Raw genomic sequence first — 18,385 nt, 5'->3', positions numbered from 1 at the left:
CGGGGTTCTTACACCCCTCAAACACTCGGGTACAACACGAGGGGCTGATCGCTAGCAGCCACGCCAGCCATCGCTAACCACAGTACAACTTCGCAAAGCGGCTCCAGTTTTGCAGCGTTCTTGCCGTCTGTCCATTGATGCAGGTGTCCCTGGAGTCAGCCTCGCTGCAGCTACCGATCCCTGACCCCCGACGCTGGGAGGGTTTCAGACGCGTTCCCGCTGAGGGCAGCGCCGGACGCCGGCCTCACCCCGGCTGACCCGGGGAAGCCTTTGTCCCTCGCGGGCAGCTCTAAGCTTCCCAGAAGCAAAGTCCGTCTCTCCGGGGCCGGGCCGCCCTTCGCTTTGTTTTACTGCAGCCCGGACAGCGCCACAGTCCCCAGTAAAAGCCCCGCGCCCGCCCGCAGCGCGCCCGGTGGACTGACACCTACTGCGGCGCGGGGACCGGCCGGTGCGGCCGGGATCTCCCCCGCCGGCTGCAGGCGCTGCCCTCGGGGCGCCCGGCTGCTCTCCTCCCCGCTGCCGGGCGGCCCGGCCAAGCCCTCACTCCCTGGCGGGGTCCCCGGCCCCGGCCCCGGCCCCGGCCCCGGCCCCGGCCCCGGCCCCGGCCCCGGCCCCGGCCCCGGCCCCGGCCCGGCGGCTCTGCCCGCCCCACAGCCGGCGCCCCGCCGCCCGCCAGGCCCCGGCTCCGCCGCCCGCCCCCTGCCGGCCGGGAGGTCGCACCGCCGGAAGTGGCGGCGGCGCACGCGGCCGGGCGCGGACATGGCGCTCTACAGCGCGGCCGCCGCCGTGCTGGAGGGGCTGGAGCGCGGCGATGGCGGGATCAAGTCCCTGGTGTACAACAGCCGCTTCCCGGTGCGCGGGGCTAGGGGCGCTGGGGAGGGGGTGGCCCGAGGGGGCTTGGGGGGGGTTAGGCCCGAGTGGGGGTGTTAGGCCCCGGGGGGGGTTACGCCACAGCGGGGGCTAAGCCCGAGGCGGGGAGGCCCAGGGGTCGGCGGCGGACTCGGGCCCCGTCCCCGGGCAGCCCCCTGACCGCCCCGCAGCACGTCCGGCAGCTGTATGCCCTGGTGTCCGAGACCCTCCGCTACTCCCCGGTGCTGGAGAAGCTGCTGGCCGGCGCCGCGCTGCTGCAGGCCGAGAAGAAGCTGCCCCCGCAGCTGGCAAAGGTAAGGGAGGCCGAGGGCAGCCCCTTGGTGGCGGGGCCTGGGGCGGCGGGGCCGGGCTCACCCGCGTTCCCGCAGGTGCTGGTGTACGACCTGCTCTTCGGCAAGGGCCTGAAGTGCGGGGGCCGCTGGAAGGCGCTGGCCCGGCGGCACCGGGCCCGGCTGGAGGCCGAGTTGGCCCGCCTGAAGGTGCAGCAGAAGGTGAGCCGCAATGAGGATCTCCTGGCCCCGGCGCAGGCAGCGAGCCCCGGAGGTGAGTGGGCCTTGGGGCCGGGTGGTCTCCCCGTGCTGGCGGCAGTGGTGGGTTGTGTCTGACCTGACCGGCTCCCCCAGCCTCCCAGGTACCGCGCTATGTCCGAGTCAACACCCTGAAGACTTGTGTGGACGACGTGATTGACTTCTTCAAGCGCCAGGGATACTCCTACCTGGGCAAGGCAGCCAGGTAAGCGTTTCTTTCTGCCATCCCACCTTATCTGGGACGTCAGCGAACGGCAAGGGCTCGGGACGAGGTCCTGTGGGTTGAAGGGTTGTTGGTCTTGGTGCTCGTGGTGGGCAGGCTGGGGTCTCCGTCACTCCCCACTCTTACTTTCCGCCTCTCCGGGTGCTGCCCGGTGCCGAAGTGGAGAGGAGGCCTGGGACAAGGGGGGTTCTCTGCCTGGTCTCTGGTTTTGGGCACGGTGAAGCAGGACTGTATGTTCATCCTCCCTGTGCCTCATGGGCAGCGTGGAGGAACTGAGGGTCCTCTCCGGGAAGAAATTCATGTTGGATCTTCATCTCCCGGAGCTGCTGGTTTTCCCTCCGCAGATGGACTTCCATGACAACCTGCTGTACACTTCAGGACACATAATTCTGCAGGACAAGGTGGGGGAGCAGGAGGCTGCAGGGGTGGGAAAACCAGACAGGGGTGGAGGGTCGGCCCCTTCCTCCATGCCAAGGGCTGGGCTTGGGCCGGCTTTGCTGCAGCACTTGAAGTCTAAGCGGAAATTGTGAATGCAGCTTGCAGCTGTGGGGTTCCCTCGTGGCATTGCTTCTTGTAGCCTGTAGGTACAGGATGAATTGCTCTGAACTGAGCTGTAAAAACGCCCCGTAGGAGCTGGGGACCAGCAGCTGGGAGGAGCGTGGGGCTGTGGGCCAGGCAGAGGCTTCCAGTGATGGGGGGCAGTGGTGGACTTGGCCCTGTGTTGCTGTGGCTGCCTGTGACCCCGCAGCGTCAGCCGTGCCGCGGGGAGGGCCAGGGGTGCTTGCTGCCCGCACCTCTCACGGGGGTTTGCCCTCTTGCAGGCCAGCTGCCTCCCTGCCTTCCTCCTCGGCCCTGCTGCCGGCTCCCACGTCATCGATGCCTGCGCTGCCCCTGGGAACAAGACCAGCCACCTGGCTGCCATCCTGAAGAACAAGGGGTGAGTGCAGATTTGGGGGGAGAAGGGGTGCATGTGGCCCTGGTCCCCCCGAGCCCGCAGAGAGCGCAAGGACAAGGTGGCAGGAAGAGCTGCAGCCTGTCACCCTGCCCCGCTAACGCAGGCCGCTGCCCGCTTCTCCCTAGGTGGGCTGGTGGCTCAGATAGTGCTGGGCCATTGGAAGGGCCTGAGAGGACGTGAGGTTACATAGGGGTTCACTTCCCAGCCCCTCACCCCGCTCTCTGCCCGACCCCAGCCCTGCTCAGTACTCCTGCCTGGGGGAGCAGCTCCCGAGCTCTGCCTGCCCGGCAGACGGCCGGTGTTTGGGGCTGCTGGGGCAGCCTGCGGCCGTCAGCGCGGTTCCTGGGGCCAGGGGGGTGATGTTCATGCCTCTCCTGGGTGCCGGGCTCTGCCTTCAGCCAGATCTTTGCCTTTGACGTGGACACCAAGCGCCTGGCCACCATGAACACCATGCTGATGCGGGCTGGCGTCACCGGCTTCCAGCTGACCCAGCAGGACTTCCTGACCGTGGATCCCGGAGACCCCAAGTACGGCAAGGTGACCTATATCCTCCTCGACCCGTCCTGCAGCGGCTCAGGTAAGGCGCGGGGCTCCCGACGCCCCACCCGGAGCCGGGCTCTGGGTGCGTGGACCCCCCCAGGCGACGGCTGCGCTCCCCACAGGGATGGTGAACCGGCTGCCGAGGGAGGAGGCTGCCCCGAGCGCCGAGCGGCTGCAGGCGCTGGCCGGCTTCCAGCGCAAGGTCTTGAGCCATGCCCTGAGCTTCCCGGCTCTCCAGCGCCTGGTCTACTCCACCTGCTCGCTGCACCGGGAGGAGAACGAGGACGTGGTGCACGCCGTGCTGCAGGAGCAGGGCTCGGCCTTCAGGTGCGCCAGCCTCGGGGGGCACGGGGGGACGCAGCGCAGGGTGCTGCGGAGCTTGGCGCTGACCCTTGTCCCACGCCGCAGGCTGGTGAACGCCTTCCCTTCCTGGCCCTGCCGAGGACTCGCTGCCTTCCCTGGGGCGGAGAGCTGCCTCCGCGCCTCTCCTGCAGACACGCTCACCCATGGCTTCTTTGTGGCTGTCCTGGAGCGGCACGGGGAAGGGGCTGCTGCCCCCAGGTGAGAGGGGGGCTCTGCCTGACTCCCCCAGCTTCTGGGGGGGACCGTGGCTGTGCTCGGCGCACCCAGGGGGAGGTGTTGCCTTCCTGGCGTGAGGAGGAGGGAAGATGGAGGGGTCTGGCTGTAGCGGGTGCGGGGCCTTGGGTCCATGGCTCAGGCTGTTCGCTCTTGTCCACAGCTCCCTGCCTGTGGCAGCTGAGGAGAACCCGCAGCGCAGAGAGGGAACGGAGCCAGGAGCAGCTCCCAAGAAGAGGAAGAGGAAAAAGCAGCGGGTGAAGGAGTGAAATAACATTTTTAGGACTGCACGGCGCCCAGCTGGGGCTGGCGGGGAACGCTCCTCCGCTGCCACTGCTGCCTGAACAACAGCGGGGCCTCTGAACACAAGCAAAGCTTTGTGCCAGCTGCAGCCGCAGTGGAGTTCTGTAACAGCCTGCGCCCCAGTGCCAACCCCCGGGGCCGCCCGATTGCCGGGGCGGGGGAACTGCTCACCCAGGGCTGGCCCTCGCAGCCAGCCCCCAGCAGAAGGTTTGCCCCCAAAGCCAGACCCGGGCTGGGCAGCCTTGGGACGCCTGCAAACAGCAGCAGCGTGCAGCACAACCCCCATTTCTGCACCCTGCAGGGCTGGAGTGCTCCAGCTGGATTAAGGGTGTTATTTTACCACGTTCCCCCCCGCAAAAAATCCTTACCCTGGCCTGATGCGGGGTTTCAGAAAAGCCTTTGACTGTAGGGGTGAAACATTAAAGTTTCTCTCTCTTCACTGTCTTTTCCAGCATGTTTGTGCAGTCTTGCCCTGAAACTGCCACTGCTCACAGCGGAGGCAAAGTGGGGAGGAAAAAGTGAAATAATAATAATAATAATAATAATCCTGTCCATGCACCTACCTTTGAACAGGGGGAAGGTGTTGGAAAGCGGCGCCCTGTACTGCGCCAGCAACGCCTGGTCCTGTGCAGGCCCCGGAATCAAACGCGGGTGAGACAGATGTGAACACAGTCTTTTTATTTTAAATCAGGGACATAAGAAGCAAGGAAAAAAATTGCACATTCACACTAAAATCCTCATCAGCCACACCCGGAATGATCCAAGTCTTCACTTTGAGTTAAAACCCAGCCTCCCCCTGGCCACGTACGGCAGCCCAGGCACAAGGGGCTCTCCCAGCAGGGTCTGTGCGGCGGGGAAGGGACGCAGCATGGCTCCTCGCAGGGCTGGGCACTTGGGACCCAAATGGGGCAGCTACCTGGGGGGCCGCCACTTGGGGGGCAGCCCCAACAACCAGTGCCCCCCGCGTGCCCTCACCTTGTACCCTGCTCGTCCCCATCTGCCACATGGGTCTTGCTGGAGCTGACCCGGCCAAACCCCAGCCCCTGGCTCCCTCGGCCCCCAGAGCCGCCGTCCTGCCTCGAGCCACCGCCCGTCAGGGCTGGGGAGCGGGCGCTCTCCTGGCTCAGCGCCCCGCCCGGGGCAGAGGGCGGCATCGCCAGGGTCAGCCCCCACGTGCACTAACCCCTTCTCGCCCGCTTCCTCGAACCCCAAGAACGCGTTTGCCCAGGCTGGCGGCTCCGGCCCAGGTCTGCCCCGCTCTAACACTGCACCCCTCGGCCTTGCTGGTAGGGGAAGGCTGGAAAACCCCCCGCCAGCACCGGCAGCAGGTGCCTGCCTGCACGTCCTCTGCCCCCACTGGCCAAGGGGCCGCGTCCCCCTGCGCCGCACAGAGCCCGGTCACCTGCCCTCCTTCCGCCTGCTGGGAGAGACACCGTGTTCCTGGCAGACAAGAAAACCACTCGTCACCGTAACGTGCAAGAGCTCCTGCTCCTCATCCTCAGAGAAAGAATAAAAAAAAAAAAGTAAGGTTTAGTCACATCCACATACATCACATTTTAAAATTAAGGAGATGTTGTTACAGGCCGGGAGGAGCGTGCAGCGGCAGAGCCCGCGGGACGTAGCTGCCTTTCCCTGGCACAGCTGGCTCCTGCGGGCAGAGCCGGGGCACGGGCCGGCTCCTCACCGGGCTGCGACGGCACAGCTAAACACTACCAACAGCGCTGCGGGGTCTGGCAACCTCACTGAACCAAGCTTGAAGGAATTCAAAGGCAATTTAGCTTAAATATAAAAATAAATTTTTATTTTGTTAAAAAACGTTTAAATATTTGTTTGTGATTTTTTTTTTTCTTTTTTCTCTTTTTTTTTTAATTTAGACTTCGGCAGACACACACACTCACACGGCTCGGAGAGTAAAAAATCCGGCAGCAAAGCACTCCTGGAAGTGATGGGGAGCCCGCGGGCAGGGGTGCCCGTCCCTCGCCCGGGGCAGGGTGGGGGGCAGCTCTCGGGTGACCCCCACCTCTGACAGTCTCTTCCCGTAGGAGCTCCCAGGCAGGGGAAGGGCCCCGCTCCTGGCTGGATGGGAACAGGGGAGGCAGCACCGTAGCTCCTCGGAGCTGGTAAAACCCAAAAAGATGGGGATGAGATAAAAATGAAAAACAATTTGGATTTGGGGGCGGGGGAGGGAACCCATCCGCTCTGGACTCCTTCCGTTAGCGCCTCCAGAGCACCCCGAGGTGGGAAGGGGCACCAGGAGAGTGGGGAAGGGAGGGGAGAGACTGCCAGGGCTGGAGCCCCCGCGCCTGGGGGTCCGGGCCCCATCCCCCCCACCCCGGCTGCCTGCCTTTCAGTCATGATGACGAAGGACAACTCCCCCAGCACGAGCAGCCACGCAGTGATGCTACTGTCAACACCCAATTAGCCAGGGCGCGTCCCCCGCAAAGGGACAGGCGCCCCCCAAAAAAAGAAACTCCAAACAGCAAATCCGGCATAACCAACATGCCGCCACGCACACGGTTCAGTTCTTCCTCCAAACTCGATTCAATGAGCGCATCGAAACGGGAGCACGAATAAAGCAAAACAGAGGGGGCTTTACACGAGCAGGGTGGGGGGAGCCCGCAGCCCGGCGGGAAGCAGCAAGGGCTGGGGGGGCTGCTCGGTGGCCGGGAGAGGGGTGGAGGGACCCCATCCCCACCCCACGCCTTCAGCCGAGGTCCCAGGCTACATCCTCGGCTGGAGGTCTGGTGGGAAGTGTAAGTCACAGCAAGGGGGTCGTCACCCAGCTGCAGAAGCTGGGCTGGTCACTCACGGCACCGAGACGCCCACGCCAGGCTGGCACTAACCCCCGCTCGTGTTCTGCAGGGACGGCAAAGAAGCAGAGCCCTCAGGAGGGAGCGTGTTCACCAGGCCACGGGATGAAACAACGGGGAAAGATTTTGGGACCTGGTGAAGACGGCATCCCTCAGCAGCCTGGAACCGCGGCCGGCCGGAACGCAGCACGTCTCCAGCCCGGCTCCGAGCGGGGACGTGCGGCTCTGCCGGCTGCCGTGCCGCGGGGCAGGGGGCTGACTGCCAGGGGGCTGGGGAGGAGGGCACAGGAACAGCTAGAAGAAGCAAATGGGGAAAAATTTACACGTTATGAAACATGGCAAAATAAAGTAAGGGAGGAAACGCTGCAGATATGTACAGAGGTTCATCCAGCCTTGGCTGTGGAACTGTTCAAGTAACAAGAGTTTGGTTTATCCCGTCCCACCCCAGCCACTGCCACCCAACACAGTCTCCGGCTGGCATCGGAGACGGGGGCTGGCCCCATCACCACTGGTCCCGCCACGGGGACCGCTCTAGACCGGAGCCCCCCGTGCGCGTGCAGGGGCTCCTCGCGCAGGCCGGCGGCGGGGGCCCAGCAGCACTGGGGGTTACTTTTTGCGGGTGTGCTGTCTCCGCGCCTGCAGCCGCTGGCGAGCGCCCGTCTTGGACCCTGCCCCGATGGAAAAGGCAGGGGTGGACGAACCTGGAAGCAGAAAGGTTGCTCAGGTCTCTGCAGCCTCATTCAGTGCTGGCACGGGGGGTAGCATAACCCCGTCCCAGGGGGGAATGGAAGGTTTTGCATCCCCCGGAGCGCAGCAGGTCCCCCCCGAGCCGGCTCCCAGAGCACAGCCTGGCCCTTCCGCCATCCCCAGCCCGAGGGGACAACATGACCCATCAGCTCCCCAAGGCCGAAGCACCAACTCCTTCCTTACCGAAGGAAGCACCGACTCCTCCAAAGCCCGAGGCAGGCGTGCTGGGCGTCCCGAAGGAAAGGCTACTGCTTCCGCTCCCCACTGCTCCCGGGACGGGCGTGCTTTGCCCGAAGGTGGGCGCAGGAGTTCCTGGAAAGCAACACGCCACTATGAGCCAGGGTCGGCAAAGGAGGAAAAGCCTGGCCTTCGGGAGCCGGCGGCACCCGCAGGAGGCACAGATCTCCCTCCAGGGGCTGAAGCACCACAGTCTCCCAGGACCAGCCTCTTCACCCGAGAAGCCCTTTTAATGCAAGAAGTTGTGCTCTCATGGTAATCCCTGGGCTCTCCGGCCAGCAGCGCAGCACAGGAGGATTTGCAGGCAAGGGAGGAACAAAGGCCTCTGTCTTTCTAGATCAAGCAGTTGCTCAGCATGTGGGTTTCAGCTCTGTGGGAGGAGAGACGGCCCAGCAAGGGTGCAAAGTGGAAGAGAAAAACCTCAGAGAGCGAGAAAGAAGCGATAGCAATCACTGGCTGGCAGTATTTCTCTTCGCCAGGAAGCTCCAGATTGCTTTTCAGCAAGACCTTGGCTTCTACAGGGCACCTGGCTGGGCTCAGCACGGAGCCAGGGAGCTGTGCATTCAGAGGGGCCAAGGAGCAGAATTTAAGGATTCCCCTCCACACCGAGAGCTGGGGACCTGGACAGCGAGCGACAGAAGCGCCTTCCCTTCGCACGGCAAGTCTCCACACTGCACGAGCGCCAGCCCCTCCAGGGCTGCTGAGCTCAGCAAGGTCCGGCAGGAAAGCTGCTGCCTAAATCTCGCCCTGCCCTTCACCCCCCGAGAAGGCCCGTCCGCCCTGACTCACCTCCGAACGCGGGCTTGTTGTTGGGCGTGCTGGGCACGGTGAAGGCGAAGGGCGTGCTCTGATTCTGCGCACCCAGCGCGCTCTGCGTCAGGGAAGAGCCGAACGGCGTTGCCGCCGGGGCTGCCCCGCTCTGCCCAGCCCCGAAGCTGAACGCCACGGCAGGAGAGCCGCTGCTCAGGGTGGGCGTGCCGATCCCGAAGGCGCTGGCGGAGGGGCCCGGCTGGGCGGTCGCCCCAAAGGCGAAAGGAGAAGGGGTGGTGCCGAAAACAGCGGTGCCGGTGCTGCTGCTCGTGGTCTGGGTGGTGGAACCGAAGCTGGCGGTGGTGGAGGTGGATGTCCCGAAAGAGAAGATTGACGTGGTGGTCCCGAACGCCGCCTGCGTGCTGCTGGTGCCAAAGGAGCCCTGGGCGCTGGTTGTGCCAAAGGCTGGCTGAGCACCGCTGCCGAATGCTGGCTGAGCAGCGGACTGGGCCGCGGGGGCTCCAAAACTGAACGGGGGGCCAAAGCTGACGGGGCCAGCAGCGGGCTTGCTGGTGGGCGGCTGGCTCTCCGCAGCACCAGCGCTGAAGGCGGGCTGACCCGCTGTGCTGGGATACGGTGGCGGCAGCTTCGTGCTTGTGCTGAAGGAACTGCCAAAAGCTGAAACGGAGGAGCCAAACGTCAACGTCGCTTGACCTGTGGTGGCTGGGGTAGAAGAGGTCAGCGTGGTGCTCCCAAATATGCTAAAGCCCACAGTGGTGGTAGGAGCCGTCGAGTTTGAAGGTGCTTGGCCAAAGGCAGGGCCTCCTGGGACACTGGTGGTGGCAGTGACCGTGGCTGGAGGTGGCTTTCCGAACTGGAACACGGGCCCTGGGGTGGCAAAGGTGGTTTCTGTGCTGGGAGCCGAGCTGGCTGAGCCCCCGAACAGGAAGGGCTGCGACGCGCTGGTGGACGTGGCAGCGGTGACGGTCAGGCTGGCGGTGGGGCTGGTGGAGGTGGGCGGGTTGAGCCCGAAGCTGAAGACGGGTTTAATGGTGGCATCTGTGGAGGAACTCTGCGTGGTGGCAGTCGTAGCTGCAGTGGTGAAGATGACATTAGGGAGACCTGTGAATCCTGCCAAGGTAGTTGTGGAGGCTGCTGGCAGATCTGCGGCCGAGGCTGGCTGTGACGTTGGTTTGAAGGCAAAAGGAGAGGCCTTCGCTGGAGATGAAGCTGCAGTGACGCTGCCGAAGATAGGCTTGAACATGGTGGTAGCGGAGGATGTCGAGGAAGGGCCTGAGCTCGCAGACACCGTCACTGTGGCGGAGACGACAGCTGTACAGGGTGGTGTGCTTTCGCTTTTCGGCAAAGCGCCAAAGATGGGTTTGAAGACAGGGGTCGTGGTGGGCACAGCAGCAGTCGTGGTGGGCACAGCAGCAGCTGCAGTCATTGCCGGCTGGCTGGCAGGAGGGGTGGTCAGCATCCCAAAAAGGATGCTTGGCTTCGGGAAGGAGGGGGGCTTGCTGGGGGTCTGGCCCAGCTCCGTAAACGCAGGAGGTGCCGGGCTGCTGGGGGCCTGCACCCCCAAGGCGGGGGGGGCAGTAGGGGCAGGCGTGCTCAAGACGGGCACAGGCTTGGTGTCAGCAGAGGTGGCCGGCAGAGAACTTGGCTCCAGCGATACAGCAGGAGCGGGCGGCTGAGCAGCTGATGAAGGTGGCTGGGGCACTACTGCCGCTCCAGTGGAGTCTGGAAAGTGGGAGAGAACTTATTTAGGGGCAGGGGGTCACCTACAGACAGACAGCCCTTCTGCCAGGCACCCACCCCGCTGCTGCAAAGGCTCCCGGAGCAGCACCCGCCCGTACCAGACAGACCCAGCCCTCCACGCTTACCACAGCTCCCAGCAGGACCACGGGCTCAATGTCCCCAAACTTCCCCCCCGAGACCTGCCTGCCAGCTCCGCTGCCAGCAGAGCATTTGAAGAGGGAGTTTTGCCACCTGCCTCCCACAGAGGCAACGCAGAGCTCCCACTGCGCCTGCCTTGCTCTATCAAAGTCCCGCTCTGCCGACCATCCTCCTCCTCACCTGCTGGCGCGGGTGCAGCCTGGCTGCTCTGCATCTTCTTCAGGCTGTCCAGGAGCGAGTTGGTGCTGGCCAGGGCAGGAGCTGTCGAGGCAGGCGCAGGCCCCGGGGAGGTCACGGCGAACGCCGGCGGCCTGGACACAGGCGTGGTCTCTGCAGTGGTGCTGGGGACCGCATCTACTGGTAAGGAGCAAGAAATCAGGACCCGCAACTCGCTGGAGGGAACTACCCCTTCGCAGAGCTCCCCCCGCGGGTAGGGCAACCGCACGAACATCCCACAGCTCCGGCCCTGGGGAACCTCACCCATCACCCTGGGGACTCTGGGGAATGAGCTCTCCTGAGTCTGAAGGCACTAAGAGCATCCCCAGACCCGAGGACCAGGCAGGACTGGTCCAGGAGCTTCCCCAGCCTGCACTACACAGACACCCTGCCCCGCCAGCCCTGGCCCTGGGTTACTACTCCTTGCCTTCCCCTCTGCATTCCCAGTCCGCCCTTACCAGCCTTATCCTCCAAGACTTTGTTGAACCACTGCAACACTGCCTTCTTCTCTGCGCCCAGGTCCTCCGACGTGATGGAGTAGCCCAGCTGAGGCGGCGGGGGCTGCCAAGAGAGAGCAGCAGCTTAGCTCCTTCTCAGGGAAGCCAGCAGAGCCTCTCTGAACGTGTGGTGAAGGCTGGCCGTCGCAAGACCCGTGAAGCAGGTGGTTCTGCCACAGCACGCTACCGCGGAGCTCCGATCCCCATTCATTTTGGCCCCCGGCTTGGCGCTGAGGGCACGGCAGGCCTTCCCCAGGCCATTACCTGGTCCGGCAGCAGGCAGCACAATCACGCACAGCCCACCAGACACTGGGGCTGGGGATAGCGTCACTTCCCACTCGGCCAAGGACGGGGCCTCCTTCCTGAGGGCAGGCAGGTCAGTCTCCCCCCAGCCCTGCAGAAATTGCAGTGAGCACATTCTATCGCCAGAGGAGGGCAAAAGGGGCTGCGAGACAGCGACGTACCAGCGCCAGCTGGTCCCCCCGGCGAGACGACAGCAACCGGATCTTCCGCTTGCGCTTCCCGCTGCTCCCCGACACGGACGGCGGGCTCAGGGAATTCTGCTTCTTCCGCACCTGCGTCTCCACCACTACAGAAGGAGACAAGTCAGGACCAGCTCTAGGCAGAGGAGGCGTTTGGCTTGTACCAACGGGCTTCTCCCTTCTCATTCTCTCTGGACGGCCCATCTCAGAGGGCAGAGCCAGGGGCACGGCTTTAAGCCGAGGACAAGGCTGTGATGCCCTGGAAGAGCAGCTGGCCGCAACACATCTCGGGGCAGTCTGTTACAAGAGCCTGCTGGGGCTCCACAGGGCAGCGGCCCCTTCCCACCCCCACGGATGGTCCTTGCACACTGCCTACCCGAACCACAAACCATACAAACTGCATGAGCCACATCCAGTGCTGTGCCACAGGACCCTATCTGCGACACGCACAAAGAATTTCCTCTCCATTTCAGCTGAGGAAGCATTGGAATAAGCTCAGCCTGGAATTTGATCAGGGTGCTACTTGTACCACAGCAGATCTTGCCCCAAGGCTGACACCTGGACCCGTGCTGGCTTGGGGGCTGGTGTTCCCCCTTGCAAGCCAGCTCCCAGGCATCTGTTAGCACACCGACACTATCAGCACCCCTTGCTTATTACCTGGAAATCCCTTTAGGGCGGTCGCTGAGGCCAGCAAAAGTGCCACTGCCTTGGGACCAGCACGTTCCTGGCTTCCAGGTGACGTCTCAAGCCAATCCCACCTGCAGACCTCAGCTACCTCCTGTCCCGCTGCCTGCTCGCACCAGTGGCCCATCCAACCCAGGTACAGAGCTGGGGCCCACCTACGCTCACCTTTCTCTGTCTGCAGCTCCTTGTCCGATTTCACCGGAGTGGAAGTGTTGGAGCGATGCAACTCCTCTTCCCTGCGCAAGCGGGAGAGAGCCAGTTAGGGTCAACCCCAGGCTTGGCCCTGTCCCCAGGGAGCAGGACAAGACCAACCACGCTACGGACTCCCACCAGCATCCCTGGTGTGTTTCTTTGCCTCCGCCAAACAACAGACCTCAGGACAACAGCCTTGCCCTCACCGCACCAGCCTGAAAGCAGCTGCAGGCAGAGGAGCTGCTCCCTTCCCCGGGACCCCAGCTCGGTCGGGCCGCTGAGCCCGCGCACCCTCCGCAGGACAAGTTGGCCTCAGGGTGGCAGCCGGGGGTCCCAGATGGGAGCTGAGGCCCCTCACAGGTCCCTGGCTTGGACCCACCCTGTTGCCAGGGTGAGTGTTTGTGTCGGTTTTACTTCTGACATAAGCTCAGGTCCTTCTTTCAGCCAGGAGGGAGAAGAACAAGGGCCTGTGCTCCAAGGCAGGCGCTAAAATACAACCCTACTGTAGCTCCCGTGAATTCATTTTGAGGAGATGGCAAAAACTGGGGCCTGTCTCTTCCCAGCCAGCAACCAGCAACCCGGGCCATGCCAAGGCCACAAGGCAACGTCGCCTCTGTGGCAATCCGAGCCCTTAAATCTCTAACCCGGCCTGGGAGCAGGGCAGCGATGGTGCAGCTCAGCGCCGCCGACAGGACCGCAGTGCAACAAGGCGGCAGGGACACCCATCGACACAACAAGGGGGGTGGGTGACCCAGCAGCCATGTCTCATAAGGGGGCCGGGACTGTCCTGGCTCCGGTGGAGGGCGGGACTCAGGCACCGGGATAGCTGGGAAGGTGACTGCTCTCTTCCTGGCTGGCACTGACGAGCGGGCACTCGCTGGGCGAGCGGCTAGTTACCTGGCTTTCTTGAGAGGCCATTCCGGCGTCTGGGAGCGGGAAGACGCTGGGCTGGACAGTGGGGATACGCTCACACCACTTCTCTTCCACAGCTGGAACGCAGAGAGAGACCGGCAGTAACTCAGTACCGGGGCTGGGAGGGAGCACAGCCTCCCATCCTCCTGCTCACCCGCAGATTAAATCCCATCTCGCAGGGCCGTGGCTAACGAGCCCAGAGCCTCTCTTGTTTCAACACCACTTAACTCCCCGCCACATTCCACGGAGCGCAAAGTCTGGCCACCCCAGACTGAATCCCCTCTGGGAGCAAGCAGCCTTCAGGCTCATTACAACCTGGCTGAGAGGACGGGGAGGGAGGACGCTGCTGGTCAGATGCCGGCTCTTGCCTTCGTGTGGCACAGGCAGAGGCTGCCCGCCTGCCTCAGACGCCCCCACGTGCGCGGGCCACCTCCCCACCAGGAGCTCAGAGCAGACGGATCCCACCTCAAGGATTTTAGGCTAGCCCCAGCCAGAGGAAACCTTTCCCTACCAATATATCCTGGAGGAAACCTTTCCCCACACAGACTGCAGAGCTCCATTAGCCATGGCTACGTCCCACTGTCACATCTGCAAGCCTGACCCAGGATGTAAGCAGTGTTTTATTATAGCTCAGCAGCTGCTGAGGGGACCTGGGTCAAAGTGGGAGTACACAGCTCCAATACTTGCTGACTCCAGCTGAAAAGGTGGCAGCACAGTAAAGTGATTTTTTTTTTTTCCTTTCACCTGGATCTATCCATCCCAGCAGACTGGCCAAGGCTGAGTAGGGAGGGGAAAAAAAGCCTCCTTCTTGCTTTGGTGTAAAACAAGCACTGCAGCAGGACAGCTCAGCCTGGGGACTCCCCCAGCAGCGTGCGCCGAAGGACAAGGAACATCGCTGCCTGCCGCTGCCGGCCCAGCGGCCTGCCTAACCCACGAGGAGATGAAACTGCCTGGCTGAGCTGCGCTGGAGACTCCCCGCAGTGCTCTCTGCCAGGCACCCAGCGACGCCGCTCTCTTCTTATAAGCCCAGGGTTTGAGCTACACGGGGCGATCCCAGAGGAGGGTCGAGCCACTCTGCGCTGGGCTCCGGCGCTGCCTTGGGCAGGGTGTTTCCTACCTGTGCGAGGCCCCGGCTGGAGCTGTAGGAGCTGGCGATGGCGTTGCGGATGGAACTGGGGATCCCGCCAGCATACGTATTGTTGAGGGAGCTCATGGAAGAGGTGCGTGACCTCTTATTTGAGCAGTCATCCGGGCAGTGCGAGACAAGGCCCCTCTTCAGAGAGCCAGGCCTAGAGAAGGTTAAAAAAGATTTTATGAGCTCCCCACCACTCTGCCCACAGGTCCTTTAAATGCAGGGCGGGTGAAGGAAAGCAACCCCGCTCTTTCTCACAGCGCAGGGCTTGGAAAGAGGCCTCAGCAGCGGCACAGCCCTTACGGACACCGGCCTGCACTCAGGGTGACAGACCGAAGGCATGGCCACAGCCTCTTTTGCTCTCCCGCAAAGATGGGCTCCGCAAGCAAAAGCCAAGCACCTTTTCTAGAGCCCGCAAGCTTTCGGACCCCCCTTCCAGCTCACAGCAGTTGCTTTTGGCCCGATGGGCACTTACTTGGGTATGAGAGAGGCAGGGGCACCGTTGGCTACCAGCGGCTCAAACGCTGACTGCCCACTTCCACTGCTATCGTGGCGCCTGCGGGAGAGAGGGCAGAAGCCTGTGGTAGCGTGGAGGCAGCAGAGACAGGGGCTGCCCTCCCAGCCTCGGGAGAAGACCCCTTCCAGGCAGGCTCGGCACTGAGAAAGCACAAATCTTGCTTTTTTCTTGTCACCCAATACCCAAGCACAGAGGTTTTCCCCATCCACATCCTGCTGTGGGTTTTCTCTCCACCTGGTCCTGTCTTTACTGGCTGTCACCCCAAGCTGCCTCTTCCCAGGCACCAGCAGCTCCACCAGCTGCTTGCTGGGCAGAGTAGTTTTGATGTAATGAAATCTTTGCTCAAATCCGTTATTCTGAGCCAAAACATTTCAGAGAGTCTCAGCAGCTCATTTCTGGAATGGAACTGACCTCTGAAACTCAGATCTCCTACCTCTTCCTAGCTGTCCTAGCTCCCTGGACTGTTTGAGTCAGAAACCAAATCCCCCTTCCCACAATGATTCAGTGAAGATCTGAAGTCTGAAAGTCTTAAAGCAAACCCTGCTGCGAAGCAGAGCTGGAGGTGTACGATCAGCCCTGTCACTTAGCCCAAGCGCTTCCCTCGAGCTCAAGCACGCTGACCCCATTGCACAGGCGATCCAGTGCTCTCCAGCTGACGCAGGCTCCTTTCTGCCCTCAAAGGTCGCAGGATTTTCTGCCTACAAGCATTCTTTGTGCTTGCCAGGCTTTAATGCCTTCAAAATTGGCTTTCGTGGCAGAGCTGGGTATTGGCATGGTAAAAAAACAGAATAAAGAAAAAAAAACAAGCTGAGCCTGTCTGTGCACCCATCCTGTGTCATCTTGCTCAGCTCTTGTGAGGCTCAGATTCACCGAGCCGAGGCGAAGGTTCAAAGGTAGAGGGAAATCCAGTGATGAAGGAGAGGACGGCATGCTCTGCTGCAGCAGGAAGGCAGCCGGCAGCTCCCTGCAAACTGCCGCTCATCGTGCTGCGCTCTCAGGGCCACCTCTAGCAGCAGACCCAGCACAGCACACGGGGCAAAGCGCCTGGGCACTGCCCAAACCACTCTTCTGTGGTCTCTCAGCTCCCTTGCTCAAACCCAGGCCGGCAGCTCCAGCACGCGAGGGGCACGAGGCGAACAGCCTCCATGTACACAAGTGGGAAGGATGAAAAACAGGAGGGGAGAACGGCAAGGCAGCGCTGTGTCCAGGCAGTTAGAAAGGCTCCAGCAGACCTTGGCACCCAGGATTTACGCCTTGTCCTTCCCAGAGCGCTGGCAAAGACACTGCACCCTCATTTCTTCGAGCTCAGAGCTGGTAATCGCTGACCTTGACTAACAAAAGCAGAAGATAGTCTCTCTTGTTTACCCTTGTGTTTTTACCTCCTTTTGCTAGCTGCAGTGCACGAAGGAAGCACACAGATCTTTTAAAGTGCAATGCTTCCACCCAGGGCTGTAAGACTTGGGGATCCCATCTCCCCTGGAAGCCTGGGGCTGACTGAAGGACAGAGTCGATGAGCCTACAGCAGATACCAGCATTTCCCACCACGTTTCTCCAATCTGCAAACCCCCCGTGACAACAGAAGCCGCTTCCCTGCCAGGCTTCCCCAATCACAGCCCAGCCTCTCCCAACCCCGGCAACACCGGGGAACACGCTTGACCCATAAGCTTGCCCAGACAAAAAACTAAACCACATCCCTTTGATCTCAAGGACAAAACGAAGTCTCGGAGGACTTTCCAACACAGCCCAGAGGGCCGGGTGATGGGGTGTGCTTCCCCTCTGCGGCTCACTTCCCACAGCACTTTTCCAACCCAGACTCCTGGTCACACCGGGCCCGGCGCGCTCTGGAACACATCCCATTTGTCACCACTGAAGCGCTAGCCCCGTTTACGACCTTCCCAACACACTGGTAGCGACCTGGACTGCTGACTTATTACCTTCTTTTGCTCTCCTGATCGCTCCCAAAAGCCTGGTCCTCCTCCTCCTCCTCCTCCACAGCCCTCTTCCTGCTCTCCTTGATGGCATTCAGCACAGTCTCTTTTGCACATGGGTCCAGGCTGCTGTTGGACGGGAGGGCCACGGGCGAGATCAGCTGCTCCAGGCTGCGAGGCAAAGCAAAGCAAGGCGTTAGGCAAGTTGGGATCCCTGGAGCGAGATCCCCCCACCCGGTGCCCTGGCTGCCCTCACGGAAGCAGGGAGAGGGCTTTCCTGTGAAGCCTCTCCAGGAGGTTTGGATCACACGACCCCCACGGCAACGCAGCAACGCTCGGGATGGGGATGGAGCGGTCACTGCCGGGCCGGGAGCGGTGTGCTCTCCCCGGGGGACTGCTCCGGGCAGCGCAACCGGCTGAGGGCCAGGTAACCGGTTCCCCCTCCCCGTTCAGTCCCATCAAGGTGAAGTTCCTCGGCACTGCCCACCCGTGAGGCGAGGCCGAAGCGGGGCCCGGTCCCCACTCCCGTACTCACGCTGGGGAGCGGGCCAGGCCGGCGGCCGGCCGGGCGATCCTCACGGTGACGGGGCTGCGGAGCGGGCCGGCCCGGCGGGCCCAGGGCGCGCTCCTGGGCGAGCAGCCCTCCCAGCGGGCGACGGGCAGGCCGACCGGCACGGCGCTTCGGGCCTGCGGCAGCGGGTAGCGGCGGCGCGGGCCCTGCGGCGAGCAGCGCGGGGCGGCCGGCGGGGCCCTGCGGGGACAGAGGGGTCAGTGCTGCCGGGGCGCGGGGCTCCCCCCCGCCGCCCCGCCGCCCTCCCTCCCTCCCTCCGCTTACCCGAGGCCGAGGCGGCGCGGCGGGGCCCTCGCGGGCCGGCCCGAGGCGGCGGCCGGGCCCCCGTTGGCGGCGGCTTTGCCGGGCGGGCGCGGCGCGGGCGGGCCGGGCCGCATCGCGCACCAGGCCCCCGCCGCGCCCAGCGCCGCCGCGCCCACCAGCGCGCCCCGCAGCAGCAGGCAGGCCAGGGCCAGCGCCAGCGCCAGCGCCGCCGCCATCGCCGCCGCGCCCCGCCGCCCCCAGCGCCCCGCGCCCGGCCCGCCCCCCGCCATCGCCGCCGAGCCGCGCCGAGCCGAGCCGAGCCGCCCGCCAGCCGCGGCCGCCCGGCATGCACTGCGCGGGGCGGGGCGGGGCCTGAAGGGGTCGGGGTGGGGCTTGCCCCGTGGTTGGGCGGGGCTTGCCCGGGTGGGCGGGGCCAGCCCCTCCCGGCGCGGCCGTGTCCCCTGTCCCCGTCCTGGCCCCTGCTGCCCCCCCCCCCCGTCCTTGTCCCAGCGCCCGTGCCCCAGTCCTGACCCGCGTGTGACTCCGTCCTGACCCCTGCGCCCTCCCGTTCCCA

General features: G+C 63.6%; 2 protein-coding genes across 3 annotated transcripts; one reads left to right on the top strand and one right to left on the bottom strand.

Annotated features, from left to right (window-relative positions):
- Nucleotides 1-716: 716 nt before the first annotated feature.
- On the top strand, nt 717-4,433 carry NSUN5 (NOP2/Sun RNA methyltransferase 5). 2 transcript variants are annotated; one of them, XM_075169064.1, is made up of 10 exons: nt 717-852; nt 1,041-1,163; nt 1,239-1,413; nt 1,494-1,602; nt 1,883-2,021; nt 2,442-2,557; nt 2,974-3,152; nt 3,238-3,442; nt 3,524-3,676; nt 3,855-4,433. In XM_075169064.1, exons 1-10 carry the CDS (start codon nt 760-762, stop codon nt 3,958-3,960), a joined length of 1,398 nt encoding a protein of 465 aa, XP_075025165.1. In that variant the 5' UTR covers nt 717-759; the 3' UTR covers nt 3,961-4,433. The 2 variants fall into 2 exon arrangements, with proteins under 2 accessions (XP_075025165.1, XP_075025166.1); XM_075169065.1 differs by having other exon boundaries at nt 722-852; nt 1,053-1,163.
- Nucleotides 4,434-4,657: 224 nt separating this feature from the next.
- Nucleotides 4,658-18,047, bottom strand: LOC142090777 (nuclear envelope pore membrane protein POM 121-like). Its single transcript, XM_075169137.1, has 13 exons — nt 17,833-18,047; nt 17,533-17,748; nt 17,004-17,168; nt 15,028-15,108; nt 14,538-14,709; nt 13,406-13,497; nt 12,482-12,552; nt 11,615-11,739; nt 11,112-11,214; nt 10,618-10,794; nt 8,578-10,281; nt 7,735-7,863; nt 4,658-7,505 (listed from the first exon to the last, which is right to left on the bottom strand). The coding sequence occupies exons 1-13, from the start codon at nt 18,045-18,047 to the stop codon at nt 7,411-7,413; spliced, it is 3,345 nt and encodes a 1,114-aa protein (XP_075025238.1). The 3' UTR covers nt 4,658-7,410.
- Nucleotides 18,048-18,385: the final 338 nt, after the last annotated feature.

This window comes from Calonectris borealis, chromosome 19 (assembly GCF_964195595.1).
Source record: "Calonectris borealis chromosome 19, bCalBor7.hap1.2, whole genome shotgun sequence".
Classification (NCBI taxonomy): domain Eukaryota; kingdom Metazoa; phylum Chordata; class Aves; order Procellariiformes; family Procellariidae; genus Calonectris; species Calonectris borealis.
The sequence above is the reverse complement of the archived record's forward strand: the minus strand, read 5'-3'. Positions and strand labels throughout refer to the sequence as shown.

Coding starts and splice junctions, on each gene's coding strand:
- NSUN5 (XM_075169064.1), top strand. CDS start 760: ATGGCGCTCTACAGCGCGGCCGCCGCCGTGCTGGAGGGGCTGGAGCGC. Junction 3,153..3,237: donor CCCGTCCTGCAGCGGCTCAG/GTAAGGCGCGGG, acceptor CGCTCCCCACAG/GGATGGTGAACCGGCTGCCG. Junction 3,443..3,523: donor GAGCAGGGCTCGGCCTTCAG/GTGCGCCAGCCT, acceptor CCCACGCCGCAG/GCTGGTGAACGCCTTCCCTT.
- LOC142090777 (XM_075169137.1), bottom strand. CDS start 18,047: ATGGCGGCGGCGCTGGCGCTGGCGCTGGCCCTGGCCTGCCTGCTGCTG. Junction 17,749..17,832: donor CCGCGCCGCCTCGGCCTCGG/GTAAGCGGAGGG, acceptor CTGTCCCCGCAG/GGCCCCGCCGGCCGCCCCGC. Junction 10,282..10,617: donor GGCTGCACCCGCGCCAGCAG/GTGAGGAGGAGG, acceptor CCCACTTTCCAG/ACTCCACTGGAGCGGCAGTA.